The sequence below is a fragment of the Alternaria novae-zelandiae genome, assembly GCF_023758075.1.
Source record: "Alternaria novae-zelandiae strain BMP 2774 chromosome Unknown scaffold_1, whole genome shotgun sequence".
NCBI lineage: Eukaryota > Fungi > Ascomycota > Dothideomycetes > Pleosporales > Pleosporaceae > Alternaria > Alternaria novae-zelandiae.
The window spans coordinates 1,456,580-1,477,928 of record NW_026056961.1 but is presented as its reverse complement, the minus strand read 5'-3'; the positions used below and the strand labels follow the sequence as shown (position 1 = coordinate 1,477,928).

Here is a 21,349-nt window from a genome sequence, read left to right as displayed (position 1 = left end):
ATAATCAAGGTGAGACTGCCTGTCTTTGCGCTAGCTCCGTTTGCTCGTCTCCACCCAGGTCCTACAACTTTTCGACCTTTGGACGTTCCGACCAACACGTAACTCCCACATTAATCCACAATCATGGACGTCGATACCTTGAGATCTCTTAGTGTCTTCGAGGACAAGTAAGCAAATCAAATCCTGGCGTTTTTCATTTACTGATCTCCAGGGCTACCAGGACAACCAAGAACCAGCGCGATTCACCTCTACTTCGTCTCCCCGCCGAACTCCGCAACAAGGTCTACGATCTAGTGTGCACAAACACTAAAGTCCGCGTTAAAAGGCCGCGCTTATTCACATACTCTCTCTATCGTCATCACCGAGGAGCTCTAGCACTATTGTCTACCTGCCGCCAGCTCCGCCATGAAACATTTTCAACTTTCCACACAATGGCTGTGTTCGAAGTCAGCACCTCTGTCCTAGATCAGCTGAAAAAGAGCAATGCTGTTCTTAACTCAGACCTTTGGAACTCAATCCAATCAATTCAGATGCGCGGTAACGAGGTGGAGGACTGGTGCTGTTTCGCAGACGTCTATAATGGCAAGTCTCTTAGGGCGTCAGGTGGAGATGACATGTACATCGGCTTTCTTCCATCACTCCAGCATGTTATCGTGGTTAATCATGTTGATGAGGGCGAAGAGTGCTATGACTACAGCCACCATGAAATCGCCGACACTCTTGAGTTGGCTTTGGGAAAGAGTACTCTTTCCATTCACATTCAGGAGGGAAAATGTGAGGAGGACCTCTTTAGGTGGATTGACTGAGATTTGAGGCGGTGCAGAGAAGTATGTAAACGGTCACTGATTAAGCAAATGCGAAGACAGGTGCACTGTCCAAATAATGTAGTAGCTGAGAACCCAAACTTACCTAGGTAGATCGCATGATGTCTCTCTTCCCACTTTTCATACTGCGCTCACCTGTACCTATGGCTAACCCCACCACAAAGCCTTAGTCATCTTCCAAACCTTCTGCATATCGGATGAATGACGGGTCAGACTGTACGTATCGCATTCCATAAGCAGGGTCTCTCGGTCGAGCTCTGCAAGTGAACAATCAGCGATCGAGATACCCAAAGAGTGCAGCATTCGGAATCCGGCTGTCTAAAGCCACGATCGTTCGACTTCAGGCTAAAGCTATCAGCAGTACCTAGGTAGCAACATCTGTAATCCACTGCATACAAACACACATCGACTTTCTTTCTCCGAAGTCCCCAAATATGGCTTTTCGACTGTCGAAGATACAGCCTAGGTGGGCAGAAGAGCGAGGTCGGAGCAGATCGAGTTCGGGCGAACCCAAATCGGTAGCAGCGTGCACTATGGCGAACAACGACCAACTGGACAACACTATTCCCATATTTTGCACGGCAAAGATACCTCACGATGTTAGAACCTCAATCCAATCTTGGAAAAGATGCAGATAACTAACATCATCTTCAGCTTCTTAACGAGTTTTTCATTGAGGCGTTCGAAGCGCCCGAGCTGAAGGCCGTGGAATGCACTCACATAGGTAACCGAAGCCAGCACACTCTCGAGCAAAACGCATGCTAATCCCAACCACCCAGCCATTCTCATCGACACAACCGACACTGCCAAACTCACATCACCCACACGCGCCCCAGTGGCGCAAGATCTCTCATACCCGTTCCTAGGCTGGAAACTGGACAATTTCGTCAAGTTCGCGTGGCAATTCGACGGCACTGAACAGGGTATCGTAGGCACGGAATTCGTCATAATGGATGAGAAGACACTCGAAGACAAAACCGTGATTCTTGTGACGCCATCCGAGGGCTATGACGATGTAGAGACGTCTCCTAGACTAACCGCACGATCAGATTTTCGCTCTAGTCTCATCACGCTGAACGTCAAGAGTATGGGAGTCGGCGGTGATGAACCGTGGGAGGAAGCGGCAGAGCAGGGTGGGCGGTTGATTAGACTGTATGACAAGGAGAATTCGGAGTAGATGAGCAAGGAAGCATGGAACAAACGAATCCGACACCTAACTTCATGTTTCTCGTGTTACTCTATCGCATTCTTCTCTTTCCATTCCCCTGCCGCTTCCTCATAAGTGCAGAACTCCACGTCTCCTTCCCACGCCTTCAGCCACTTGATCACCCTCTCAATCATACCGATGACATGTGCCATACCACTGGTATCTGGATGTAACACTAAGGGGAAAACCACTACATCTTTCTCCCCATTACTCTCAAGCATCTCGCTCCTAATCCACTCAAACTTGTCCTTCCACATGTTCTCCATAACGCGAACGTCGACGTAGCCGTGCGAGTTGGGTACATTGGGAAGATACTGGAGCGGTGTCATATCTTCCGTGTACCAGTTTGCGGGGATCTCGACGAGAGTTTTGGCTGTGGGCGCACTGGGTTTAGGCAGGGGTTTCATCCAGTCTTTCGCGGAAGCCTCCTCGGTGTACTTTGGCGCTTTGATCGGTGGGAGGTTGGGGAGGTAGTATGGTTTGCTGTCGTGGTGGGAGAGCGAGGAGTCATAGAGGAAAGAGTACTCCTCTAGTAACTCCACGGTACTTTCGCGGAGCTGATAGAGGGGAGCGCGGTAGCCTAGTGGACGTTTTCCTAACAGTTCCTGGTAGAGACTTATGCAGTGCTCGAGAACTTCGCGTTCTTGGGTGGGCGTGAGCTGAGGGGCGCCTTCGTGGCAATAACCGTGTAAGCCTATCTCCGCGCCGCTGCTCTTAATGGCGGCAAACTCTTCTGGGAAAGACTCTGCACTATGCATCGGCACAAACCAGGTTACTTTGTTCGCGATGCCGTGCTTCGCGAAGAGCTTGAGGAGTCGTGGTACTCCGACATGGCCACTGAAGAAGCCAGTACTGTAGTCCGCGAGGTTGTTATCGGGGTGTTGGCCAGTACCAAGCCAGCCCGATACTGCGTCAAAATCCACGGAAAGCAAGATTTTGATCTTCGGCTTCTGTGTTGATTGAGGGCTGCCGAGAGACGCCATGGTCGGTATAGCCATTGCTGAGGGGGTCCTACTAGCTAGAGAGACTCCTTCGGTTGCGGTACCGAATATCTCGGCCTCACCAGTTGCGTTGAGAGATGGTGTTTCGGGCTCAACAGCAGTTGCCTGTGATCTGCGAACTTCGTCCTCGGACCACACAATACGACCTTCCATACCGCCATCCACAGATATACATTGTCCGGAGATATGACCGGCAGCGCGATGGCTTGCCAGGAAAGCAGCTGCTCTCGCTACGTCGGTCGGTTGAGCAATTTTCCTGAGTGGCACACTGCAATCGTTAACAAGGTGTCGGAGAGTCAGTACGAGCGTCAGACTCACGTAGCCTCCGCCTCCCTCCACATCTCCCCTGGGTCGTCCAACCTCCCTTCAATCAACTTGGTCTCCACCCATCCGGGCGCGACGGCATTGATCCTCGCGCTCTTATTCAACCTAACAATCTCGTTCTTCACTGTCTTCACAAGGCCATATTGTAGCCCTGCTTTCCCACTCGCATACTCCACATGACCTGCCTGACCAAAGACTCCACACTCGGACCCTGTCACCACGACACTGACATTTTCCACTTCCTTGCCAGTGTCGCTTTGTGATTTCTCAATAGATTTGAGAAAGTGCTTGATGGTCAGGTACGTGCCACGCACGTTGACAGCGTAGGTACGGTCCCAGAGCTCGCTGGGCATATCCCAGATGGGATAGCTGGAAGATTCATCTGTGATACCTGCGTTGGCACAGAGAATGCTGATAGGCTGCGAGAAATGGTTGATAGCTTGGGATATGGAGTCCTGGATGGAAGTTTCGGAACTGATGTCGCCTTGGAGGCAATGGAGGTTGGGGTTTGTTGAGGCGAGAGAATTTGGGCGAAGATCATGTGCAGTGACTTTGCAGCCTTGTGCTATGCAGGCGTTAGTGACGGTTGCATGAGAGCAAAAATATCAATTGAAATGATAGCGTTGATTCCCTGTTTTGTAGGCCGAAGCCCTAGAGCGTGCCTTCCACCGCAGAGTGACTTGACAGAGACCCTGAGCCTACCATGGAACCTGCAGACTTCATTCAATGTGCAAAGACTCTCCGACAACCATCAAAGACACAAGACTATGACATACCTAGGAACTCATCTACAATCGCACTACCAATTCCTCCGGCGGCCCCAGTAACAAACACATGCAACCCCCCAAGTTCGAGAAACGACATGATGCACCTGGACGACGCCTTCACTGCTTCTGTGGCCAGGCGGTCAAGTTCAGGTTGTTACTCTATCAACTCAGCTCCACAAGATGCGCGCCCGCATACGTAATGTAGCAACAGCCGACCCAGCACCCACGATAAGCCCTACGTTATCACCTTGAGGAGCTTCCGAAGAGGGCAACGGCTAGCACTCGTCGCATGCTGTTATTTCTCCGCGCGCAATCGAGATGGATGTGCACACGTAATCCTGAGTGCAGATGGCGATAGCGAGGCTCAGTTGAGGGGGTGATATCGACCCCTCTTCCGCACACCTCAGCTTGAGGAAGCTGCAGCTAGAATACGCGAAGAACAATCGAACAGCTTCTACAAACTAGCCTAATCCATCAGGCGCTTTGGGTATGCGGTGTCTGCGCCTACGGCCAAATCTCAACAAAAGTAAGACGAGTCCCACGCGCAAGGGCTCGAAGGGCACATCGCGACTCCGTACTTGTTGTTTACTAAGAACGCCACTGTGCCCTTCCGCCCCGCCGACCCACCCTGACGGACCGTCAAACTGCCCAACGTGGTAATTTTGACAAAATCCATTGATTTCCGATGGCCGAAGGGCACACTGCTAGAGCTTAGGTGACCAATGAATTGGGTCGATTATCTGCGGGATACGGGTGCGTGCAGAGGGGCACAAAGGCGCGACCAATTGCGAAGAAGGGTGTGTAGGAGATGTTAGTTGGTCGGGCAGAGGACGAGGGCACGGGTCGGCGATGATGAAGATGGTCGCATACGTGCTCTGAGCTGAATGGGCGATATGTTTGTAGTAATGTTCATTGGTCTCGGCCACTGCATATTGCAAGCGCAGAGTTTCCTTCTCAAGATGATGTAACATGGGCTATTGTGCGCACTTTGCTTCCCATCTTAACTTTTGTTGGTATCATAACGCCGTGGTTCATGGTTGAATTACAAGGTGATGTCCTCGGTGCGGTAGTGGTCTGCTACGATGCGGTAGAGGTATGAAGGTGCGTGTCCGCCACTAGAAGACATTAGCTTACATTCAATGCATCGAGCTGTTCAAATCGCGACTTACAGGTTGGTGATGTAGAGATCCACAAGGTCGGCGGGAACATAGTCGTACAGTGGGTTCTCAACATCGACCTTGTCGACGAACTCGCCGTCGTCGTAGGGAACTACACTTCCGGCGTCACCGTGCTCGATCAGCTCGTCGATGTCGAATGGGTAGACCGGGCTGAGCTTGTATACACCACTGAGCACGACAACAGGTGTCTGGTGTTCCTTTGCAGCCTTTGCAATCATGTGTGCTCCAGCTGCGGCTACCAGACCGCCATTGGCTAATACGGTATGGGTCGCCAGAATGACCTTGTTGACGCGGGACATTATGGCGAAGACATGTGAGTCTGGGATGACGTAGACTTGGATACCAGCATCGGTGAGGGGCTTCCACTTGTCGTCGTCCTCGTCGTCATCTGGATTCGCCTCTCGCTTCTTGCCTGTAAGAAGGATGCCATGCGTGGCAGTGTGGTCGTGGGGAAACGTCTCGGCGTGCACGACTGTGAACTTGCGTTTTCGTGCGGCGAACAGGAGGAACTTCTGGACTGTTGTGGAAGCAGTGTGCGTGAGGATGATTTCGTTGGCGTGGATGTGCTCGAGGGCGACTTCGGCAATCTGCTTGTCTGAGGTTTCGAGCTCGTCCTGAAGTTCTCTTATGCCCTCCATGACTTCGCCCTTCAGGTCCAGATTTTGGCTCTTGTTGATGCCCTCGAGGCGCTCCAGATTGAGTGCCGTCAGCGTGCTCTTGCCATTTGGCGACGCCTGCCCTGTAGGGGTGCTTGTAGTTGAGGGTGTATCCGCTGGCTGGGAGAAGAGGCCAAAGAGCGAGTGGACGAGGGGAGCGGACGAGGTAGGCGCGTACGAGGTGTGTGAGGTGAGCAACGGGGGCCGTCTCGAGGGCTCGCTAACGTCGGAGGCGTTGTCGGTGAAGACGCTCGTGGGCATGGGTTCGGCAACGGCATGCCGGAGAGGGCTGAATGTGGAAATGCTCGAGTTGAGCGCTGGTCTGTGGAGAGAGTCGTGCTGCGCGTGTGCATGTGGTGTTGAGTAGCCTGGCTCGCTGCCTGTTGGTGTTTGCCCTTCGGCATGCTCGTCGACCACCTCGCGCACCAGTCCCAGTACGCGCCGTACGATGTTTCCTACCACCACCTCGTGTGGTTGCGCCGATGTCAACCGCCTGCCGACTTGCTTTATGCGCTCAATGAGCTTGGCGGCATCCCTGCCCTTGAACTCGCCCACCACGCGCAGAAGAAGGGCTGTCGTCGCAATGGCACATGGTCTCGAGTTCCGTATTTGCCGCCGTTTGAGAAGTCTGGGGTAGGGATATTAGTTGTAGTTGCGCTACTGCGCGGAAAGGCATATCTCACGAGATGAAATGCTCCACCGAGGCATCTACTGGAGTACTCTTTAGTGACTTCAGGTAGGTTGACAGACCCGGCGCCTGTACCGTCGCGCCCTGCATCGTGGGAATATTTGCAGATTTGTACTCGAGAGTCCCAAGATTTCGAACGGTATATAGCAGTTATGTGGGGTGGTGGGGTTGTTCCTGGATGACTCTGCGGGTGTCTGTGTGCGTTTGAAAGGGTTCCAGACAACCAATATAATTTAGGGGTTCAAAGTATTGGCCACGCGCGTTTTGTTTGTAAGGCACTGTCGGGGAGAGTTGCTTGTTCAAGACTTGGTGGAGGGAATGTGTGAGTCGTAACTAAATTGAGCTTTGAGCGTTCCGATTGGGCACGGGCTCTCCAGCGGTTCGTCATTGGCATGTCCCCAACCTTCTGCTTAGCTGCATACCCGTCTTCTCTCGACAAAGTCACGCCTCGGCCTGCTGCTAGTTTCGCCAGTGCTGGACGAGCATCTTGACTGCGCTGCCGTCGCGTATACTCTTCCCAACAGCCCCACCATCATTGTCACGGAGGTCCTACCGTCATCCCAGGCATAAGCATCAGCGCACCCAGCACCCAGGCTACCCCACAGTCCTTCGCCATTCTCCAACCTCGGCCCTCGATCTCATCTCCCGCTGACGATGCGAGTGCAATAGCTGCACAGAGAGAGACGCGCAAGATGGGCGCCGACAGGAGTGACGGCTCCGGCTCCTCGAATACGGAAGCGGTCGCATCCGGATACGACGAAAAGACACCTCTACTCGAGCAACCCCAGAAGGGCCCCTACGAAGACACCAAGCGGCGAAGGAGATGGCTGTATCCGTCGCGCATATCCGACGGCATCGTCGCGGTGGTGGGCGTCCTCGCAACCCCCTTTGTCTATACGGGGCAATGTCTGGTGGCCGCCTTCTACTACGAAGAGGATGGCCACTTCTCCTTTCTCGCCCCGATCTACCACATCTCGCGGACATTCACTCGCGGACGTCGGAAAAAGGTTGCGGCGCACGCTTCACGAGCCTCGGCTGCCCCAGACCGTAGCGAGAAAGGCACGCGCAAGAGTCGCAGTTCGAGTGTCGCGCAGCCCGTCATGAAACAACCCACGAGGCGATCACTGTCAATAGCATCAACCTCGACCGCCATGACGTCCGACTCGGAGAGCGAGCGATCTCCTACACGCGACCCAGACACCGACAGCCCGTCGCGCCATACCCGCTCCAAATCGAGCGCAACCGCACGAGCAGACGAAATCGCCCCGGCCAAGCGGTCGATACGCATCACGCTACATCACAATGAGGACGCTCTGAGGCAACGCAAGGCAGCCAAGAAGGCCCAATCGTCCAAAAGTAACTCCGTCTCCTCCGAGGCTGCCGCTTCCCTCAAGTCCCCCACTGGGCCGGCAACCGCGTCTTCGAAACAATTGACCAAGTTCCCACGAGCGCCCCAACCCCCGCGCCCCCTCGTGCCACGCCGCCAGCCCTCGTACTCCGCTAAAGGCGTATCCGCTGTCGGGCCGCACCAGAAGACGCTCATCATCGATCTCGATGAAACATTGATCCATAGCATAGTCAACGGCGGTCGCTTCCAGACTGGCCACATGGTAGAGGTCAAACTCCAGGCATCCGTCGGCGCCGACGGGCAGGTTATTGGTCCCCAGGTGCCGCTCCTATACTATGTTCACAAACGGCCGTATTGCGACGATTTTCTTAAAAAGGTACGCACACCAGCCAGGCACGCCTGATGCCACACTAACGAAACGACCAGGTTAGTAAGTGGTACAATCTGATCATATTCACCGCCTCGGTACAGGAGTACGCAGATCCCGTCATCGACTGGCTGGAGGTGGAGCGCAAGTATTTTGCAGGCAGGTACTATCGACAGCACTGCACTGTTCGCAACGGGGCTTATATCAAGGACCTTGCTCAGGTCGAGCCCGATCTCAGCAAAGTCATGATTCTTGATAATAGCCCCTTGAGCTACGTCTTCCATCCTGGTAAGTTCACCCTCCGTCCAGTGCGCCCACTTGTGCTCGTACTGATTGTGCATCCAGACAATGCCATTCCCATCGAAGGCTGGATCAGCGACCCAACAGACCACGATCTGCTGCATCTTATCCCGCTGCTCGAAGGCTTGCAGTATGTCACCGACGTGCGTGCGCTGCTTGCGCTTCGGCTCGGCATGCCCGCATCCGCCTAGTCAGGTAGCCACAATTTTAGTGGCATTCGCTCTAGTACCTCGCTTTCTAATACTTTTTGTACTATAGACCCGTTGCGCCGAGCAGTTGGCTATGTAGCTCGTTGGAGGAGATACCCAAGATGTTATTCGTTCATGATCCACGCCTCGCTTGAAAGACGTTCCTTTTGAGTTTCTTTTACTCATTACGAACAAGGGATTACCCGCCCGTCGGCATGCAGCTCCGATCTGCCACTCGCGACTTGCCGCATGGGCCTGTCGTCTCGCCCACGTTTTCAAGCCTGCTCCCCCACGCCTGTCAATTCCCTTGTGTCCGGGGCATGACATGCGTGGCGACGGGTACTCACTCACCATGTTCTTACACATCCCGCTTATCTCCCGCAACCTTTCAGCCCCACGACGCCCATTTCTTCTCCCGTGGCTCCATGCAGGGCCGTAATTGCTCTCGCTTGGGTCCCATCAGAACGAGCACGTTGAATGCTTATTACATTAACACACCGCTGCCCCTGTCGCTTCCATGCCTTTACAATGTGGCCGTCGCTCTGAATTATCCAACGTGCATTTTAACATCTTGTGCCAATGCATTCGTTACAGAGAAGACGCCTGCGCTCAAGTTCGATTCCATCCGAGAACTGTCGCAATAGGCTCAAAACATGGACGTAGCAATGGTTGATTCGAGGTTAGTCTACCACTGATGGTCTGGATGTAGCTAACATTATATAGCTTGGACCATCCATTCTTTGATGACGCCATAGAAGCAATACACAATACCATACTGCAAGAACATCGTCAGCATTTCGATCATCACATCAGCTCAACACTTCTGCTCGAAGAGCTCCGTCGCACTTCCGCTGGCAATGGGTCGGCAGACCGAAGACTAGTCGTATGCAGTCGAAAGTTTACACTGTTCGTTCGCACCTTTGCACCCTACTTCGATGTGCTTGGCACATGCGTCGAGTTGCAGCCAGAATGGGCAGGCTGTTTCTGGGCAACTGTTCGTGTAGTCTTCAAGGTATGCATGTCGTACATTTGACATACAACTTGGACTAATACGGAAGCAGATGAGCGGTGACTGCGTGCTTGTCCTGGAGAAAATTGCCGATGTTCTTGAAGCTATTTCGCAAATCATACCACCTTATCAGGAAGTTTACAACATCTGCAAGCGTAACGGAGCCGAGTCCCATGGCGAGGCTGGAGATCGTCATCTGGCTGCACTTCTGTCTTACGTATATGCGGATCTTGTACAGCTGTTCTTGGAGCTATACTGTATCTTCTGTCGCGGAGCACAAAGTATATCCATCAGTTGTACGAACGTCCTCCACAGTGAGACACTATGGCGACCCTTCGATTCCCGGTTTGCCCACCTTGAAACACGGCTAGGCCAGCACAGGAGGTGGTTAGAAACAGAAACCGCGAACCAGACTCAATACTACGCGGACATCTCACAGCACCGCAGGAGTTATATCGACTTTTTGCAGCGTCAAAACGGAGTCATGGCCAACGGTCGTGTGGAGCAAGATGAACAACGGCTCGCGAAGCGGTTGAGGAGAGTGGAGAAAGTACAGCATTGGCTATCATCTTCTACCTCAATTGTAACAAGGTCTCTCGGTACTCAACAACCTTATCAAGAGTCCTGCGCTTGGTTCTTGCGTGTCGCCGCATACGCCCAATGGAGGAATGCGCGCTTTGAGAGCAGCATGGCAAATGACCAAGAAACTTTGGTTGGCAACTGGCAACATCGCGTACTGTTTGTGCAGGGTAGGTCGCCGCGCGTATGTTTCAAGTCTTCTATAAACTGACAAACGCTCAGCAAAACCTGGCTTTGGGAAGACCGTCATCTCGCGTTCAGTCGTTGAAAATCTAGCCGGTGAAGCGGACGATCCTGATCTGTGCGACGAACCACCGGCCACTGCAAGCTATCATTTCAATCACTTGCTATCCGAGAACAACCAATCTGAAGATGCCTTCCGGGCTATGACATGCCAGCTGCTCCACGCTCGTCGGCAGGACCGGTCAACTTTGGATACTGTCAGCCTCTTATTGCGGAAGACGTCCTTTCGAGAGCATGCCACCTCTGATGAAGTGCTCGATGTTCTTCTGCTTCTACTTCGACAGCACCCCACTTTCCTTGTACTTGATGGTATCGATGAGTGCAGCGATACTGATACGCTGCTTGCATCGTTAGCAAGACTCTGTCGTGGATCTGATACAAGAGTTATCCTCTTCAGCAGACCGAATTTGAAGATACCACTTGAGTATCAGAAATGGGCTTCAGATGCACCTCATATCCTCTCCCTTACCAGTCAACACAACGTTGTCGCTATCGATCAGTTTGTGGTACCGGAAATGAATCGCCTGGCAGATCAGGGCTTCTTCGGTATCTCTATGAATCGAAGGCTCATGTCGGAAGTCGCGAGGACGGCAGATGGTGATTTTCTCTGGGCCAACATGTTGTTGAAACTCCTTCAGTCGCCGCTACTGTCGTCGGACGAGCGACTGGATATCCTCCAGGGAGTGCATTCAATACAGGGCCTGGAAGCGCTCTTCCGTATCATGTTTGACGCATTAGCGCGCCATTCGCCGACAGAAAAACGCGTCATCGCCGACACATTTCGATGGTTGTCTTTCCCGATCAACCGCATGTGTCCGGGGGCACTACACGCTGCTCTGGACACATACAGACCTAACATTCCCGGGATTTCGCATACGACCGATGTTATACAAGCCTTGCCGGAACTGACATGTGGTCTTCTCTGCGTTGTCAACGACGAGATTGCTTTCACCCACGAAGCCATACGCGATTATCTTCTCAACCCACTATCGCAAGGCTCAGAGTTCAGTCTTTGCGATACAAGCAGCGTCCATGGCCACCTTGCTGCACGGTGCCTTTCCTACCTCGCGCACGATATACCAAAACGTCCTCTCGGTGCCCTGCAGCCTCACAGTCCAGCCATGCCACCTACCATACCTACCAGTAGTGGTGCGAGTCAAAGAACAAGCGCGTCGGTAGACAGTGGATACAAGTCCCTGTCTTCATCAGACGGAGACAATCACACCCACGCGATACCAACAATACCAACTCAACACAACAGCTCGAGGGCGAATAGTATCCGCACCGTGCCTTTTGATACCCATTTACCTTTCCTACGGTATGCAGCGCTTTGCTGGCCGATACATTTGAGCCGTGCTCTATCCCCATCTTCACACTACACCACAAGCTCCTCAGCAGATACACTCGCCTACCTACCCGCATTGAGCGCCTTCCTAGCTTCTCGTATTGCGGTCACTGCTTGGGTAGAAGCTTCTTTTCGGTATAGTCTACCACCCACGCTCACTCGTCTCATTGGCCCGTTGTCGGATCTGAAGGGCGAGATATCGCCTGCGACTGTGGAGGGCAAGGAGCTAAGGCTAGTGGTGAATGAGATGAGGGCTCTGAGTGAGATACTGGTGGAATTGAAGAGAGAGTATGAGGGCGTCATGAGGCGGAATCCGAGTTTGATTTGGCAGATGGATGAGCCGGGTGGGAATGCTTATTGGCCGGTTTGGGAAGATGTCCTTGCAAATGGGAGTGGAAGGTAACGGCGAAAGCGCGCGAAATTTTTGTTTTGATTCATTCGAGGTTGGTTGCAGCGGAGTTGGGAATGGGTATACACATGCTTTCTCGGCGAATGGCGTTTTCTTCATGTCTCAAGAACGCATCGAGACAGTGTTGGACTTTTGATGTGCGTACCTAGTCGCTTTAGCTAGTTTGAGATTGCTAGTGGTATATATAAATTGATCTCGGTCCAAAGCTTTCGCATTGTCCCATCTTCCAACTCACTCTTTTCTCGAAAACTGAGACCGAAATACCGATGTGGTGCATTTTCGAGAAGGTCTTATGCGAACATGCCATGTTCGATCTGCTTTAACCAAATGCAAGGCAATGAATCCCTCAAAAGATACATGTCCTACAGAGACATGTCGCTGGACCAGCACTCCGATGATTGAGGAAGAAACGACATGCCAAAACCTTCATGAAATAGGATCTTTATTCTCCTACTGAGTTCCAAAAATCAATGCAGGCGGGTTCCGTGTGCTTCGCGGCAACCCATTCCGGAAGCTTGAAAGAAATAAAAGGTGCATAAGACTAAGGTATAGACAACTTCAAAACGAAATCTAAGCTGCGCAATATTGGTTCTGCCTCCAAATCAGGGCATTGTAGCCCTCATGTGTTGAGATTGTTTTAAAAATGTATCGAGAGTCACCATGTGAAAGCACAGCCGAAGGAATGAACTGCCGGCTTTCTTGGTGCTTGGAACTCCACCTATGTTCTCCTCTCTTTCGTTCCTCAGCATGTAGCGGGGAAAATGAAAATTCGGAAGCGATGTCTGTCTTGTTCATGGTGCGGAGTGCGAGACTTACTATGTAGTAGTACCTGTCAATGTCTCAAAAAACGTTCTGGTAGAATCAATGTCCGCCTGTCCAGAAGAATGGCAGAGAAAGTCTATGTAAATGTTTAATGCAACTAGAGATGACAGAATTTCTAAAATAACATTGCATTATTCCATGAAGTTCTCTCCTCATTTTCCGTTACATCACATGGATGCTTCCTCCTAGACCAATCGTTCAAACACTTGGTAGTCTGACCATATGGGTATAAATTCCTCTTTCTTATCCTACCCTGCTTCTTCCAAGACCATACCTGAGGTCTCATCGTCCAAAACCAAATGAGCACGTTTTCATGTCTTTTTTCCTAAAAACCTCTTTACGGGGTTCACATGTTCTGCTTGTTAGAAAGGCTCCTGCGGTCTCCAAAAGGGAACAGATGAAATCCGATGCTCTAACAGCAAGTCCGCTTGCATTTCGTGTCCCGAAAAGCCCGATGTTGAAGGTGTTTACATGTCCTTACATGATTGATATGCGAAACCTGACGGAATGAGAGTGAAGCCTACGTCTCCAGGCGTGGTTTTGATTTATGATGAGCGAGCCCTTAGTATGTAGAGAATATGTGGAAGTAGACCTGGTTGAGATTGCATGACTTGCCCTGACGCCAAGTCTGAAGCATGTGATTTCGCGTCCCGAGGTCCCCACGATTGGCCAATTGCTGCGACACGTACCTTCACCTGGTGAAGCCTACAGCCGCGACAACGATGCTTTTGCGCTCAACCTGAGACACAGTATCTCGTTGTTCCTCAGCTTTGCACACTCGACCAAGGGAACAATCCACCACGACCTGACCTTCATCCTTCGCGACAACCCCACCATGGCGCCCCCGCCGTCCTCACTCTACACCCTCTCCTTCGCGATCGCAACCCTCGCTACTCTGCTTGTCGCGGCAACACTGCGTCTACTTGCCATACTTCCAAATGCGCGCTCAAAGTCCACACCACTGCGCAAGCGCCCGCTCGCAACACGTATCCTCATCGTTCTTGGATCGGGCGGACACACACACGAGATGTTCTACCTACTGCGAGATCTAGACACACGGAAATACACACACCGAACATACGTGGTCAGCAGCGGAGATGCGTTCTCAGCACAACGCGCTGCGGAGTTTGAGCGAGGACTTGAAGATGGAGAGAAGGAGCGGCTGCGAAAGCAAGAATCAGAGAAAGAGGCGGTGCTACCAGATGGTACGCAAAGAAGACCTGTGATGGAGATTACAGATGCAGATGGCACAACGCATGCGTTAGAAGAGAAGAGGGCAGAGAGGCCAATATGTACCGGGCCAGACCACTACAACATCGCCGTCATCCCTCGTGCGCGCAAGATACACCAACCACTCCTTACAACGCCTTTCACCTCACTTTACACCCTTCTATCTTCCTTTGCACCTCTCCTCTGTGCTCCACCACTTCTGGCCGGCCAAGCCCCTACAACGCCATACGAAGCTGCAGCCGCCGACCTCCCAGATCTCATCATAACCAACGGCCCAGCCACGGCTGTAATCCTTATCCTCGCAAGCCTCATACTGCGCTTCTTCAACATCAAGGGCGCGAATAGTAGAGGAAAGTGCAAGACGGTATACGTGGAGAGTTTTGCACGAGTCAAGACACTGAGTCTGAGTGGGAAATTGCTGCTAAAGGTCGTGGATCGCTTCCTGGTGCAGTGGGAGGAGTTGGAGGGCGCAGGAGGACGAGCGGAATACTGGGGCATTCTGGTATGAGCTCAAAGACGATTTCATGGGAGACGTTCAAGAGATCATGGTATGCATGATGTAGGCGTTTGATGTACATTTACAGCGAAGATACCCCACAGGCCACAGAAAGCCTAGCTGATTTTTCGGCTTTAATCCATGCTATATATACAAAAGGTATGCTACAAGTCTCGTGTCACAGGCGTGATACGTTATCATGCCATCGTCTCAGTCACCCTAGTCGAGGTCGGCTGTTTGACTGGGAATCTGCTTCTTGCCCAGATACGGCTTCGTAGCACTCTTCTGCATGTGCTGACCTAATGCCGCCAGCAAGCTCTCCTGGTCGACAAGCGGCTTCTCCTTCTGGCTCTGGACCTTCTTCTGATGCTCAAGCTCCCACCTCAATTGCATGGGCGTCTTCATTGCCTGCGCCGCTCTGTGCTTTTGCTTTGCAATTTCTCGCGCGACCACACCCTGTTCGGAGTGTTGCGCAACCTTGATAGGACGCGGTGCTTCGGGGTCCCTGTCTTTCTTCGCGTTGATGGAGAACTCGTGGATATCGCTACGGAGTTCTTCTGCAATCGTGTCGGGGAAAGGTGGCGCAACGAGCGTATAAGCCATGGACTGCGAACCTTCGACAATGTTTCGTCTTGTGTCCACATCATAGGCCGAAGGAAGCTCAGGGTCTATGCTTATTGGAGCGGCGGTCTTGAATCGTTCCTGCTCTTGCCTTTGAATCTCGGCGAATTTGGCCTCGAGGTCGACTGGGCTCCTGCTATTCGCTGCGTCTTGTTGAGCTTGGTCCTCCTTGTTCTTGCTCCGCCAACGACTCAAGCTCGTAAACGGCTGGCTCACCTTGGCCAGGGCCTTTTTGAGCAATGTTTTCTTGTCTTTGCTTGTTTCTTGTGTGGTACCAACAGCTTCAGTTCCTTGCGCACGTTCCCATGGCCATTCCAGTCGTTGCCGTGTGCCTGCGATGTATCGGTGGAAGATGGGAAGTCCAGTTCGAGGATCGTATTGGTGTGCTTCGGGTATTGTGTCGTTCCCGTAGTCAGTACCGGTGTATGGATCAATGCCGGTGGTATGCCGCTCCATGTAGATCTTCTCGACCACGACGTCCTCGTAACGCTTCTGGCCTCCCTGGTCTATCTCGGCTGGTACCACGAGACGTACATTGCTCAAGGGCATAGGCACCTCGTTCTCTACCTTGGGCCCCATCTCTTCGGCAGCACTACTAAATAGACTAGTGTCGAAGTATTGCTGGCAAATGTTAACACTCAAACTTGATGACACAGCTAGGCGGTAAATACCAAGTTCATGCCCTTAATAACGACGTCGTGTGATCGATCTATGGTCTCTCGTACCACACCGACCTTGCCCGCCTCTTTTCCTTTCATAATTACGACACGATCACCCTTCACAATTGGAAAGTATTTCTTATCGTCCACGACCAGCGGGTACTCGAGCTCGAGGCCTTTCTTTTCCCTAAAAGCGTTCCGGCTCTTCTGCGCCTCGATAGGTATCTCAGGCTTCTGCACCTGGCCGCCGGTGAGGACACCGTATTTCTCAGCATCTGGGCCGACGGCGCGGTTTGGCCTCAACGGACCAAGTTTCCAGTCCTCTTTTGCATTGGCCAGAGCTTGCTTCCTGACACCCTTGATGCGCTCTTGTTCCCACCCTTTACGCGCAAGGATGGCTCGCTTGATTTCCCATTTGTCCTGTTTGAGTTCCTGGCGCTTCTTGCGTTCCCGCTCGTGCCATTGGATTGCGTTTTTGACCTTGCGGATCTCTTTGAGTTTTTTGGCTTGACGGGCGGCGTTGCGCCCCGGCCTGACGATCAATTGGCTCATGGTGGGCGGGATGGCGACGGTGGAGATGGAGATGCGAGGGTTTGCGGACTACCGAGCCATCGAATGGCGGGCGGCGAGGGGTGTAGTGGCGGATACGACCGGGAAGATCAGATGGAGACGCTGTGTCGTGAGGTTGGAGCCGGTGTCGTTTCCACGGCGATGGATTGTCGGCAGTCGTCCCTCCAGAAGTGGTGAACAGTGCATTCGACCTGGTGAGCCAAAATTCCGCGCCGGCGCCCGGGCGGTGTGGCCGCCTCGGCAGAATCAGGTCCCAAAACACGTCGCCGATGACATGGTGCATCAACCCTAACCATCACCACGCACTCCAGGTGTCTTCCCACCATGGCGCTATTACGGCGCAGACTGCGCTGCCATTACTGCAATACACTGTCACGCGACACTGTCTCGCAGATACCCAAGACATTTCACTGTCCGCAATGCGACGCCGTGAATCACTTCGACGAAGTACTTACTCTACCGCATCAACACCCGAACCTCTCCAACTGACCTGTTCTCCAGCGCGGAAACATCACCGATCCGCCCATCGAAGAAGTCGCGACCGCCCCTCAAGCCTCCTTCCAACACCTGCGCTCCCGCTCCCCAACACCCGCCATGTCCGTACCCGGTGACGACATCTTCTGCGACACATGCCAGCGCAACCAGACTCTCTACGCAAAGCTCTTGGGTGAGTACCTTCCGGAAGAGGATGATCCGACGTATGGGCAATTCTTAGCGGCGTACGAGGACTACAAGGACGAGCTCGAGACCCGGTACCCGCAGGTCTGTAGCGAATGTCTGCCTCGAGTCCAACACCAGATCCGGAACGCGAACCATATTGCCAGAGCAGACAACCTGGCGCGTATCATGGAAGCAAGTAAACAGAAGCGCACAACCGTACATACCCACCGACAAGCGTGGACATTGAGGTTCATTTCGCTGGCGAAGTGGACCTATGTCGTGAGCACAGCAATAGGAATTGTCTGGCATGCTGCTGGACTGTACATGGGCCCGGATGAGGGTATACGGGCGTACCAAGTTTTCAGCTGGGATACTTGTTGGACTCAGGCAAAGTCGGGATGTTGGATGGACGAAATCTGTGTACTTTCGCCCGTGATACTCAAGTGGCTGAACTTTGCGATTATCGCCGATGCTCTCACAATCTGGTGGAATCCCAAGCTGAAGCTCAAAACGAACAGCCTTACGGGCAGGATGCGCGGGCTCATGTCACTATGGATGATTCGAATTACTGCCGTGGCTCTTCGATTCCTAACCCTCTACTACTGGAAAGGTCACACCATCAACAACGACACGTTGACACTATTCCGGTACACACATATGTGTATGCTCGGTATATTGACCTTCTCGTCTATCATGACATGGAAGGCTGTCCGCATAGTCTACGGCGCCGCGCCCTCTTTTCTGAAAACTGCTCGCGAACCCGTACCCAGCGCACCCGATAGTGCACAGAAGGCAAGAAGAGGCTCTTACCACCCAGCTCATCCCCAAGCAAGCGTTTTCGATAGTATAGCGCCCGATTTTGCAAATGGCATGGATCAGTGCAAGGAGTCCTCCCCTCTTCCCCCGTCCCCCACCATCTCAGAAGCCTCCTTCACCACGCATGCTACCGACGTCACCACACCCTATGCCCAGCGATCTACGTTCTTGGGCGCAGACGACATGGACTGGACACCGACCAAGAATTCTGGAAGTCGGTTCTCTTCACAACCCCCAGAGATTATACCCAACCACTTCTCCAAGACGACATCTCGTCAGCCCGCAACACCCCCTCGTTTCAGAGAACCCCACTCCATCTTCTCCAAACCAGACCCGAATCCATTCCGTCACCGGGTTCCTGCACCGCCGCCACCCTCGCTCGGCGCCAACCAAAAACCTAACCCCTGGAAACCGAGTGTCTGGGCGCCTCCCCTTAAGGAAAACGCACCCAAGTTCTTCAAAGGAGACCAGAAGGCGCAAGGAGGTGCGGGAGAGATACCGGGTCTGGATGGCTTCGGTGTACCGAAGAACGTGAAGAGGGATGCTGAGCTCTTCGCCAGCCCGAAGCTGAAATACGAATACTACGGGACTATGAAGGACACTGGACTGGAGGACACGTTTAATGCCATGTTTACGAAATAAGATGGACTGCATACGCAAGGATTGCTAAGATTGCATAGGTGGTTGGCGTTTTGTTTGAGATACCCGGTGGCGCTTCTTTCCTATGTTGCATTGGTCGGAGTTTGTTACTATACGGAGGTTTGTGTACAGTAGTGTTCTTTCTCGATCAATGAATCATGGACAACATAAACCTGAAATGTATTGGGTTCATCACATTCACTACGAAGTCCTCAACGGCATGTCAACGCACCCAACATCACTCCATGGCATACGCATACGGAGTGGGCGCTTGAACGAGTCAGATTCTATCTAACTCTCCAGCATATCATGACTTTTCATATGCCGGGTAGAAGCACAGATAACCCCGATGTAAAGACTCCGGTAACCCCCCATAGTGATCCGCGGATTCCATCATTCGTTCATGGCGGGCTTGTGGTCCACGTTCGTTTCCTTCCTTGACTCCTTGCAGACGAGTCCTCTATGACCTGGGCTTCTCCTTCTTCTCCTTCCACAGTGCGGACAGACCGACACCGGAAACCTTGACGACCTTGAAACGCACACCGGGAATATCACCCTTGGCCTTGCCCTTACGACCGAAACCAGCAAGGAGGACCTCGTCGTTCTCGTCGACGAAGTTCAAGCAACCGTCGTTGGGAACTGGCAGATTATTAGCCCACGCTCTCATTGTTGCCACAGGCTCGTCGCCGATGCCTCTTCAGTCTCCGCATAGTGACATACCGAAAGCGGTGACCTTCTTTCCGTTCTTGATCAATTGTACACGGACACACTTTCGGATAGCGGAGTTGGGCTGCTTGGCCTCAACACCGACCTTCTCGAGAACGATGCCCTTGGCGTGGGAAGATCCACCGAAGGGAGACGACTTGTAGGCGGTTCCGAGGAGACGCTTCTTGTAGTGGAGATCGGCCCATCGTCCCTCGCGGCGATGGTTGCGGAGCTTGCGGGCGGCGTTGAGACCTCTTGGCTTTCCTGATGATGTTGTGAGCAACTACCCAATATACGCCCGTGTCAGGACGGCGAAGGCGTGGAATTGTGCATTTCGCGTCGATCGGGGGCTTCTGGAGGGAGTGGCTGCGTACCTTTACCCATGGTTGCGGTATTGACGACGGGTGTGCTGGGGGAAGTGTGGTTAGTATCGCGGACGTCGAAGTATTTTCGAGAGCGGCTGGAATCAGTGTGCGCCAGAGCCAAGCCCCACAGCTTAGCGGCCTTGGCCCGGAAGGGGTTAGCGCAGCACGGCCATCTTATCTTATCGGGCCATCGTCATCGCGTCTGGGGAGAACATCAATGAACACCAGCGCGTAGTTGCAGCTCAAGTCAGTAGACTTCAAGATTCGTAGTGACTAGTCCAATTGCCCATCGCAATACTCACACACTCCTAATCACCCGAACTCATCCTTACGTAACACGCCAGCGCATGCAATACCATGACTTCCAAAGACGACAAGAGAGTCACCAAGACGCAAACTAACCGCCTTCCTGCGCCTGCGCTCTTTGTCGGGCCACCGTCACACAATGCCTCCAACACATCGCTGCACGAAGTCCGAACGCCTGCAAGGGCGCCTCTAGTCCGCCAGCGCTCACTCCTTTCTCCGGACAACAAGCGACCTCTTCCCCCCACGACCACCAACGATGGCGACCACCTTAGCCTCACCTCCACGAACCCCTCGGCGCCATTCCAACGGCGACAAAGACAGCACAGCCAAGCCGCAGATGCCGAAGCATCGTCGCGCGCAGAAGCGATATGGGCAGAGATGCAAAACACGTTGGAGGAGGTTGAGCTGAGCGCCATCAAGGGCCCAGGCATGACAGTCTTCGGCTCTGAACACTCTCGAGCTCTCGACGAGTTGCGAAAAGCGCAGATAGAACTTGCGAAAGCATGGGCGCGCTCGGAAGAGGACGAACAGACACCTGAACAACAGAAGAAGTCGCAGGACAGCAAAGCAAACGATTTGCAACCCCAGAGTCTTGCGAACCACCCTCACGACGGGGCAGGGTCGGGAAAAGGCGAGAAGTTGTTCGACCGGATCAAGTTGGAGGAAGAAACTGAAAAGGACATTGAGTTGAGTCGGAAGAGGAGAGAAGAGAACGACCGATACTTTGAGAAAGTGAACAAGGGTGTGCAAGAAGTCGTTGTAAGACTAGAAGAGGTCGCAAAGGCCATGCGAGGAGTTGAGAGTGAGAGCAAAGAGATCTGGGGACATGGGAGTGAAGACAGCATGGACACGGCGAGCGTTACTTGAGACGACGCACAGCCTGAACGGAAACTCCAGAACACTATGCCCATAAACGGGCAGCGAATATTTAAGCCGCCTTCGATCCTATTTCTTCGGCCAAAAAGACGAAACACGCGCTCTCGCGCTCCCTCGTCATATCGAGAGGATACACACGTCCTATGGAGGC

The 21,349-nt window shown here is 52.9% G+C and overlaps 9 protein-coding genes across 9 annotated transcripts; 5 read left to right on the top strand and 4 right to left on the bottom strand.

Annotated features, from left to right (window-relative positions):
* Positions 1-431: 431 nt before the first annotated feature.
* Positions 432-2,001, top strand: J4E88_000463 (uncharacterized protein; the record flags this gene model as incomplete). The annotated part of the gene is made up of 2 exons (XM_049394139.1): positions 432-741; positions 1,604-2,001. 2 exons carry the CDS (start codon positions 432-434, stop codon positions 1,999-2,001), a joined length of 708 nt encoding a protein of 235 aa, XP_049259968.1.
* Positions 2,002-2,057: 56 nt separating this feature from the next.
* J4E88_000462 (uncharacterized protein) lies at positions 2,058-3,948 on the bottom strand (the record flags this gene model as incomplete). The annotated part of the gene is made up of 3 exons (XM_049394138.1): positions 2,058-3,300; positions 3,351-3,830; positions 3,941-3,948. 3 exons carry the CDS (start codon positions 3,946-3,948, stop codon positions 2,058-2,060), a joined length of 1,731 nt encoding a protein of 576 aa, XP_049259967.1.
* Positions 3,949-5,165: 1,217 nt separating this feature from the next.
* Positions 5,166-6,735, bottom strand: J4E88_000461 (uncharacterized protein; the record flags this gene model as incomplete). The annotated part of the gene is made up of 3 exons (XM_049394137.1): positions 5,166-5,238; positions 5,293-6,585; positions 6,641-6,735. 3 exons carry the CDS (start codon positions 6,733-6,735, stop codon positions 5,166-5,168), a joined length of 1,461 nt encoding a protein of 486 aa, XP_049259966.1.
* Positions 6,736-7,337: 602 nt separating this feature from the next.
* Positions 7,338-8,851, top strand: J4E88_000460 (uncharacterized protein; the record flags this gene model as incomplete). The annotated part of the gene is made up of 3 exons (XM_049394136.1): positions 7,338-8,369; positions 8,420-8,648; positions 8,706-8,851. The coding sequence occupies 3 exons, from the start codon at positions 7,338-7,340 to the stop codon at positions 8,849-8,851; spliced, it is 1,407 nt and encodes a 468-aa protein (XP_049259965.1).
* A 5,239-nt stretch (positions 8,852-14,090) lies between these two features.
* On the top strand, positions 14,091-14,993 carry J4E88_000459 (uncharacterized protein; the record flags this gene model as incomplete). The annotated part of the gene is made up of 1 exon (XM_049394135.1): positions 14,091-14,993. One exon carries the CDS (start codon positions 14,091-14,093, stop codon positions 14,991-14,993), a length of 903 nt encoding a protein of 300 aa, XP_049259964.1.
* Positions 14,994-15,200: 207 nt separating this feature from the next.
* Positions 15,201-16,813, bottom strand: J4E88_000458 (uncharacterized protein; the record flags this gene model as incomplete). Its single annotated transcript, XM_049394134.1, has 2 exons — positions 15,201-16,223; positions 16,274-16,813. 2 exons carry the CDS (start codon positions 16,811-16,813, stop codon positions 15,201-15,203), a joined length of 1,563 nt encoding a protein of 520 aa, XP_049259963.1.
* A 342-nt stretch (positions 16,814-17,155) lies between these two features.
* J4E88_000457 (uncharacterized protein) lies at positions 17,156-18,949 on the top strand (the record flags this gene model as incomplete). Its single annotated transcript, XM_049394133.1, has 2 exons — positions 17,156-17,278; positions 17,333-18,949. 2 exons carry the CDS (start codon positions 17,156-17,158, stop codon positions 18,947-18,949), a joined length of 1,740 nt encoding a protein of 579 aa, XP_049259962.1.
* A 457-nt stretch (positions 18,950-19,406) lies between these two features.
* Positions 19,407-20,035, bottom strand: RPS23 (40S ribosomal protein S23; the record flags this gene model as incomplete). Its single annotated transcript, XM_049394132.1, has 3 exons — positions 19,407-19,585; positions 19,667-19,915; positions 20,026-20,035. 3 exons carry the CDS (start codon positions 20,033-20,035, stop codon positions 19,407-19,409), a joined length of 438 nt encoding a protein of 145 aa, XP_049259961.1.
* Positions 20,036-20,373: 338 nt separating this feature from the next.
* Positions 20,374-21,189, top strand: J4E88_000455 (uncharacterized protein; the record flags this gene model as incomplete). Its single annotated transcript, XM_049394131.1, has 1 exon — positions 20,374-21,189. One exon carries the CDS (start codon positions 20,374-20,376, stop codon positions 21,187-21,189), a length of 816 nt encoding a protein of 271 aa, XP_049259960.1.
* Positions 21,190-21,349: the final 160 nt, after the last annotated feature.